We start from the raw sequence: 8,437 nt of genomic DNA on the forward strand, positions 1-8,437 counted from the left end.
TTCTTCAAATATTTCCAACATTTATTCTGGAATGGAGGTAGTAATATTGTTTGACAACATAAAAATGTAATTAAGAACATCTTTTGAAATAAGAGCATTTAAAAAAATCCCAAGCAACTTTTGAACACAAGAACATTTTTCAACTTTGTGGCTAAATTTTGAAATGAGAACATTTTTTGAATTTGTGACAAATTTTGAAAATTGTAACATTTTATAATATTCCAAATAATTTATAAAATTCCTAAGAATTTTATGAATTCATGAACAATTTTTCAGAATTCAAAATATTTCAAAAAAGGGAAAAGAATGTAAAAGGAAAAAGAAAACGGCAAAAGGAATAAAGAAAATAAAAAATCAGTAAAAATAGAAAATAGGTCAAGAACCTTTTAGAAGGTTCCCAAAACCTGCTAGGTACCTAAAAGGTTTCGAAAACAAGATATTGTAATAGTTTTTTAATCAACGATGTCTGCACAAATGGGCCGGCTCATCCCGGCTCGCTCGACTGCTTGCATTGCCCGAAGCACCGGCAGTTTGCCGCATTATGCGGAAAATAGGGAATTCTAGACAAAATGAGTTTTCGCATAGAGGACGCCAAGCGAACATGCGACTAGGTCATTCCACTTAGCAAGTATGGGTTCTTGCTAAAGCTTAAATTAGATAGAGATAACGGAGAAGGTGCCAAGGGTTCAACAAGACCTCCTAGTTGACGCCGCGTGGGTCTACTAAGGGTGGCTTCACTGAAGCCAAGGCTGGCCCACTATCATGAGGTGTTTTTTATTTGTATTTTCTCTTCAGTATTTAGTCGGGTTTTCACCCAAAAAACAGTTGTTGTTTTTTATGAGATAGATATTTTAGAACCTATTAAAAATTGAAAAATATAGAAAAGTGTTCATTATGTGTTCTATAATAAAATAATGTATATTAGAACAAACTGAGCATATATTAAAAAAACTCACCATATAATAAAATATATTTGAAGCATATTAAAAAATGACCAATGTATAGAACAACAGAACTTTGATTTGGTACGCCCCCCTAGAAAAGTTTACGGGATTTTAATGCAGATTAAATATGAAGATTAGAAGTTACCCCTTAATCAAAAAGGGTAATATAATCTTATATCCAAATCATTCTGTGAAGTACGTGTGATTTGTAAGTTAATATGGTGATAGCCTTTCTAAGTAAGTTCATTCTGTATTAAGAAAATGTTCAGTATGTATCTGAAAAATGTTCACCGTATACTAAGAAAACTCGCTGTGTATTTGAAAAAATGTTCACCACATATTGGACAAAGTTCTCTGTGTATTGCAAAAAAAAATTGCAAACAAAAACAAGAAAAACAAAAAATTGAAGAAAAGAAAGCCAAAACGGAACAACCATTAAGTCAGTCGGCCCTTCTAGAGGAGTCTTCAGCGAAGCCTCAACTATATGATGCAGGCATGCAGGATTGTCCGGTTTCTGTAGACAAGTAAACTACATTTGGTCTCCGAGAGCTAGACCACTTCCAGTTCCCTTCTGAATTTTGCCCACTAGGCAGCCTTCTCTTGGCCGGAAGTGCGCCAAAGACAAACCATTCTCCCAGCTGGGTCGATCCACTAAAAGACACAGAGTTGAAGCAAACGTAATATTGCTCTTTGAGAGGCCCATGCCCTATCCAACAATCCATCAACTATATTTAATAGTTGCCATTATGCATTTGATGTTTCGTTCCCAACTTGAAGTAATACTAAACTTCTGAATGATTTTACATAACAAGGACCGTCATCTGGGTCTTGCTTTCATTAAGAGCTTAGTTCTTGAAATGTATATACTTCACTCTGATCATATGTGCCCAGACTACCTACTCATTTCTGGTAGTTTTTTATATCGATGTTGTCATCTAACTGATTTTCATGAGCAGGGTGTCAACCATAGCATCGTCATTACCATTGCTTTTGTGATCAGGTAGCAATGGTTGTTCGTGCTCGTACCAGTCAGCCATATAGTGCGTCAACATTGCCATTGCTTTCATTACCAGGCAGAAGCTGCGAAGACACTTCCAGACTTTGTGATGGATACCAAGGCAAGCACTTCTAGATCTAAAATGAAGATACACATAAGCCTTCTGATCAATATACTCTACCTTTTTGCAATGTGATGTATATACCAAAGAAAAATCCTTTGATGGGACCAATTGGATGCTAATAAAATGGTCTATTCAGCAATATTCGATAGTGGGCATGTACTGCAACAAAATAAAAATTCATCAATTGTTTTTTTTTGCGGGTAAAAAAAACAATTGAATACTTGTTAGTACAATTAAATAAACAAAAAAAATGGGCCAATGTTTAATATGGGGTAAAGAGACTGCTCCAGAGACTTGGCAAATCTGCCCAAATTAGCATGCATGTTTGTAATGCAATAATTTCGCAAGAATAGCCCAGTTCTTATAGAAGTATATGCAATCTCTCTACACGCAAGCTGGCGCTAATGCGGCCCTGGCTCTCTTCTATTCAAAGTAGTTCCATGTACTTCATTTCATTTAGTTTGGGGTTTTCTGAAGAGAAAAAAAAAACTCTCTTCATTTCTTCACCTACTGGTCTACCACCTATTCATTTACACAATTTCATCTTACCTTCTTTATTTAAGCAAGTCATTCTTCCTTGCAGCGTCGGAAGTGGCCAACTACTATCGTTTCAAGTTTGAGTTCAAACACAAACAACTCATATTTGTGAACAAGATAGTCCATATGCATTCCATGATAGACGAGGATCGAGAATCTGTTTGTCTTTTGCTAGCTCATTGAGCTGATCTTACTTTGGCATGAGGGGTACCAGGACAAGTAGAAGTGCATGACAGTCACGAGGTGGAAAAATCAAACATGATTTCATTCTCCCTTGTCCATGATGATGTACGAACATTGCGGACAGGTCAACTGCCAATAAGCAACACACAGTGCCATCAACCTATTGACTTCATAAAAATAGCATTCTCTACACATGCTTGGATGGGCAGACAGTTTCCTGTGATTAGACCAACACACGAGACCTGTAGCATCCAGCTCCATATATGCCTTCATCCTGAATGTAATGCATCTGATTAGTACTTAAGAGTTCTTTTCATCAACAATGAAATGCAGCCTTTCGATAATTCATCTGAATGTTATCTTGTTTTCATGTTCACTCTCGTCTTCTCTCTTGTCTGCACATCTTAAGTTTACCAGCGTAATTTTGCAGACATGCTTCAGCGTTCTGGTACTACTTGCAAGTTTTTTTTAGTCACCTCCTTTTTTCCACCCGTATTTGTGCAAACAGATAGAATACAAAGTGGTATAAGTACAGACTGCCCGTATTGGTCATGGAGAGTGGTTTTTCAGCTCCCGGGTGCCCCTACACCCTCTATGAACAGTAAATTAAAAAAAAATAGAAAACAAATTAGAAAGACTGAAACTTTGGAACAGCAAATATGAGCAAAGTCTTTGTCGTTATCACAATGAAAAGCTAGCGGCAAAGTATCTCTTTGCCGATTAGGCTTTGCCGACAACGTTTGTCGTCAGCTGGTTGTCTTTGCCGTCTGTATTCGCCTGACGGCAAACTGCCTGATTCCCGTGGTGATTGTGCCAATATTTTGATTTATCTCAAAGATAAGACGACTCTAGGGCTGGCGGGGAAGTCTTTGCCCCACATTTTTTGTTTCACTCGTACCGTGCCATCATTTGCCCCCTATACCAGAGTTTTGTGGCTACAAAGAGAAGATTGGACATGAATTATGTGTGCATCACTAGATTTTTCTGTATGTGATGTGTATAACACAGTGACATAATATTTGACATGAGAACTCTCACTAGCACATGATACTTACTAGCGGCGTGTGCAAAACCCTACTGGTGGCATGTGGGCGCCACATCACTTGTATCGTGCCACTGGTAAGTTGCGGTCGATGTGGTCAATAGAAAATGGCAAGATCGTTCATTAGAAAATGGCAATATCATTCATTAGAAAATAACAATATCGTTCACAAGCATACATTAAACAAGATATTTTTCTTGCGCCTTATTGTTCTATGTAATGGTGCTCTCGACTGAGTCTATGTTATCGGTGGGGCTGGGGTTTCTCCATGTCGTGGGACTTGATTTGAGAGGTGCTCCGGCTGTCGCTTGTCTGGTGGGTGCCTTCGTTGTCTGGTGGGCTGCCTTCGACACTGTGGTTGAAGAATTTTTAAAGTTATGCTTCTCATCTTGCGTGCAGTCTTTAGTTCGAGTTTCTGTGGACAGTTTGACACATTACATTTACTTCAGTTATGATGGGAAATTCAGAGTTCCTAACAGTGGTGGCTTGTGAATGGTGGTACGTGTTCTTGGTTTCTTTAGCCATCTGCATTGCTTTGACGCATTGCTGAAATAGGAGTGGACAATTGCATGATAAAAAAAGGAGCTACTGTGATATCATCCATTGTTTACCATGAGAATTTTGTGCAAAGAATTTGTTCCACTACATGGCAATATATACATTGGGTGCTTGGCGGCTATTAAGGAAAAAAAGTTTCACAATCTTGATTCTCTTGCTGCCATGGACTGTTTTGATAGGCTTAACTGATGTTCCTGATCTTGTAATTGCCTACCCAACTATTTGGAACTAGTGACGATCCTTTCCATTGCCTCATTATAAGTTAAGCGAATATTTGCTTTTTAGTTGTGAGTTTGGATTGGGCTTTTGCGTTGGCGCAAAGGGTCATCTAGTACACAAGAATTATGTGAGTGTGTGTGTGAGAGAGGAGAGCATGCAGAGGCCTAAAGAGTGAACAAGTGGTTGTGACTGTAGAAGTGCATGCTCTATCCAATGCAAACAAAAAAAACCGTTCCGATGAAAGAACTAGGCAATACATTTATATGTCAACAGTGACAACCATACACAGTAGGATAGCGTTTAATATGCACTTTGCCTTGACGGCCTCAAAATAATGAACATGAAACGCACTTGGTAGGCATTATTAACTACTACTGTTGATACAGGGACTCTAGACCAGAGTTGCTCATCCTAGCGCGCCGGCAGGTCCAGCTTGCAAACAGTGGCAAAATGAAGCATACATGTGCGAGACGAGTCAAAGAGAAAATCCGGATTCCCTTTAAAGGCCCGCGTTGGTACACCACATGCACTCCCTCAGTGGGCAGCATGGCATGCGGCACATGCATGGGAAGAAAGAAGATCTAGCAATAATGCAATGCGCGGGAAACACACTTAAATTTTCATTCATTCACTCATTCATTCATTCATTCATTGGGACTCCTAAGAACAGTAACAGTAATAATTGTATACAAAAAGGAGGAGTACAAGAGGAAGAAGACTAAAAGATCACATTATTTTCCTGTTAATAATATTCTAATGCTCTGCTCTGATCGTGGTTTAGATTTGGATTAGACATGGGAGTGTGGGAAGATTGATCAGAAGACCAGCTTCCGGCGCGGGAGGCGGAGGCGGTCGGCCTCGGCCAGCTCGCAGATGGCGTCGGCCACCAGGTCCTTGAACAGCAGCCGCTCGATCTGCAGCACGGTGTCCGCCGCCTCGGCGCTCGGCGACCACCGCCGGTCTGCCGCCAGGTCGCGCAGGATGGCTCCGCTAGTCTGGTCGTTCAGATCGTCGCCGGCCGCCGGTCCGGCTGGCTCCATGGCGCGCTGGACCTCCGCCCAGACGTAGCGCAGGAGCTCCTCGCAGCGGAGCCACGCGACGGGCTCCGACGGGTGCGCGCACCGCCACCGGTCCAGCGCCTCCGCCGCCGCGCCGCAGAGCAGCCTGCGGTGCTGCCACGTGTCCTCGCCACGCCGGCGCCTCTTCTCCACTGTGCGGTACACGTCATCCGGGCTCCTCATCCGGTCCGACAAACAGACCACTTCTGCCACGTAGGCGAAGTCGGGGTCACTCGCCTCCGGTCCAACCAGCCACGCTTCCGGGACCACCTCGTCGTCGTCCTCGGGAAAGGACAGAGAGGCGACCGGCCGGGGGCCCGGGGCTCTCCGGCCCATCCCCCGCTTCGACCCCGACGACGACGGCGAGTCCTCGTCGGCGAGGAAGGTCGCCGCGTCGAGCACCGACACCGGGCTCGGCTGCTGGTCGGCGGCCGCGTCGCCGGCGCCGGTGAACGCCTCGATGCTGCTCAGCAGCTTGTCACAGCGCTCCAGCAGGCCGCGGTCCGTTCTCGGGTCGTCCACCAGACGTGCCCGCTGCCGCTGCTGCAATGCAAAAATGGACAGACTGGTAAGAAAACGTTGCACGATCGATGTCCGCTGAGCAGAGATTTTACCACCTTGTCTGCTGAGGCTTACCTCGAGGTCCCAACGGGAGGAGGCACTGGCACTGGCACTGACGGAGCTACTGCTGCCGCCGTCCGAGAAGATGGTCGACGCGTCGTCGTCGGGAGATAGATTGTGAGCAGCGTGGCGGGCAATGCGGGGGCGGATGCTTGGGAGATCAGCGTTGTTCGGCTTTTTGAGGGGCTGGTGGCGCTTCTCCGGAGACACGCGGCGCTGAGGGGACTGCGGGCCGCGTCGCGCCGGGGAGGCCGGGCTCCGTGCCGGAGACGCCGCTCGGTCAGGAGAACGCGGGCGGCGGGCATTGTCGACTTGCACGCGTAACCGCCTCGTGGGAGAGGTTGGAGGCTGCGGCGGCCGAGAGGACGGGCGCATGACGACGATGGGAGGCGGATGGTTGCGCACGGACAATGGCGGCGGTGGAGTGCTGTGGCGGAGGAGGCCTTTGAGCTGGAGGGCTTCCAGGATTTGCTTGAGCGTCTCGAGATCCCTGGAGGGCTCGGCGATGCCACGCTTGCGGAGGCGCCGGTCGATCTCGCCGCAGAGCGCGATCTCGCCGGGCCCGGCGCTCGGGTCGACGCGCTTCGCCGGCTCAGGGAACACCTCCCGCGCGTCGAAGTGGCTGCTACGCCTCTGCAGCGCTGCCGCTCTGTGGAAGGCCGGATCCGGCGACTGCCGCTGTGCCAGCGCCGCCTCTGCCGTCGGGGACGACGGCCTTTGCGGAAGCAGCGCCGGCTTCTCGAAGAAAGACGGGTCGACGAACCGGAAGCGGGCCGGGTCGCGCGGCACCCGCTCGGACGCCGACCGCCTGAGCTCGCCACCCCGAGCGGCGTGCTGGCCGTCCTCCTCGTCCGCGGCGCCGTGCGGCAGCGCGTCGAGCCCCATGAGCCGCGCGACGACGCTGGGCGAGCCCGCCACGCCAGGGGACGGTGGCGCTGCCGTTCTGTTGTTGTCCCGCTGCCGGAGCTTCCCCCTGGCGTCGACCACCGCGCGGCTGTCCAGCGAGAGGCGCGGCAGCCTCCAGGACGCGGCGGCGCCACCCCTGTCCTTGAGGTCCAGCGGCGGGAGCTGGAGCGACGGCCTCGGCGCCGCGGGCGGCGTCATCTCGGGCGACGACGGGAGCGGCGTCGCCCTCTCCAGCGGCATCGACATCTCCGACGGCGTCGCGGACCCCTGATTAACACACCAAGAAGCGTCACCATTAATCGAAGAGCGAGGGACAGGAAAAGAAACGGGGAGTGGCGAGCGCGCGTGCGCTACGTACACTTGAGGAGGAGGAGAGGAGGCGGCGGGGGTGGTGGCAGAGCCGGCGCTTGCCGGAGAGGACGTGCGGGCGGTCGAAGAGGTGGAGGAAGCCGGCCATGCAGCCCTGGTGCACGGGCCGCTCCTCCTCGTCCGCGCCCATGGCAACCATCTCCGTCCGTCTCGCTTCGCCTCTCCGGCCGGGTCTGAGGAGGCGCGTCTGTTGGTGGTTGGGTGGGCGAGTGGGACTGCGGCGGCGCTCCGGGTGCCTGCCTCGCTCGCCGGTTTTGGTGGGCGCGTCTTAAAGCGGCCCGCGCCTGCGCCTTTGACTGGGAACGGACGAAAATCATGTGGCAGCCCCGCGCGCGCGCATGTGCGGGCCGCGTGCGCGTGCGTGCCGTGACACCGCCCCGGCACGCCGATTGGTGCGTGACGGGCATGCTCTGTGTTTTCAACCGCGAGCCGCAGAGGTAAAAACGAGATAAAATAATGCAGTGTTTACAGTTGGAGTCAGGCAGGCAGCGCAGCGTGGTGCCGCGCAGGCCCTGCCGGCGCGCCCCGCCCGACATGGCCGCGTGCGTGCCCGCTTGCGTCGCGTTTGCTTGCCTCCAGTGGACGCCTGCAGCGCTCTATCCACAGACGCCACTCCGGCGTATAGTGGACGCGTATAGGATGCACGGCTAGCAGTTTCCTCGGCGACGTTGCTTCATGTGTGCAAGCAAGACTGGCTCCCTGTACAGCAGGAGTACACCAGTTACTTCAGTACGAGCACCTACTACTGCTAGTACTGTGAATGGTAGTAGATGCTCCATTCACGCGGCAGGGCTGGCCGAGGGCAGGGTCGGCGTCGGCACAACTTCAGTGCTCGTGCTCGGGGCGGCATGGGCGTAGCTACAGTGCTCGGGCTCGGAG

General features: G+C 49.6%; 1 protein-coding gene across 1 annotated transcript; it reads right to left on the reverse strand.

Moving 5' to 3' along the window:
- Positions 1 to 5,265: 5,265 nt before the first annotated feature.
- LOC123159507 (serine/arginine repetitive matrix protein 1) lies at positions 5,266 to 7,934 on the reverse strand. The gene is made up of 3 exons (XM_044577346.1): positions 7,548 to 7,934; positions 6,299 to 7,456; positions 5,266 to 6,205 (listed from the first exon to the last, which is right to left on the reverse strand). The coding sequence occupies exons 1-3, from the start codon at positions 7,695 to 7,697 to the stop codon at positions 5,420 to 5,422; spliced, it is 2,094 nt and encodes a 697-aa protein (XP_044433281.1). The 5' UTR covers positions 7,698 to 7,934; the 3' UTR covers positions 5,266 to 5,419.
- Between the last annotated feature and the right edge of the window lie 503 nt (positions 7,935 to 8,437).

Source organism: Triticum aestivum, chromosome 7B, assembly GCF_018294505.1.
Source record: "Triticum aestivum cultivar Chinese Spring chromosome 7B, IWGSC CS RefSeq v2.1, whole genome shotgun sequence".
Taxonomy (NCBI): domain Eukaryota; kingdom Viridiplantae; phylum Streptophyta; class Magnoliopsida; order Poales; family Poaceae; genus Triticum; species Triticum aestivum.

Coding starts and splice junctions, on each gene's coding strand:
- LOC123159507 (XM_044577346.1), bottom strand. CDS start 7,697: ATGGTTGCCATGGGCGCGGACGAGGAGGAGCGGCCCGTGCACCAGGGC. Junction 7,457..7,547: donor TCCTCTCCTCCTCCTCAAGT/GTACGTAGCGCA, acceptor TGTGTTAATCAG/GGGTCCGCGACGCCGTCGGA. Junction 6,206..6,298: donor CCTCCCGTTGGGACCTCGAG/GTAAGCCTCAGC, acceptor TTTGCATTGCAG/CAGCGGCAGCGGGCACGTCT.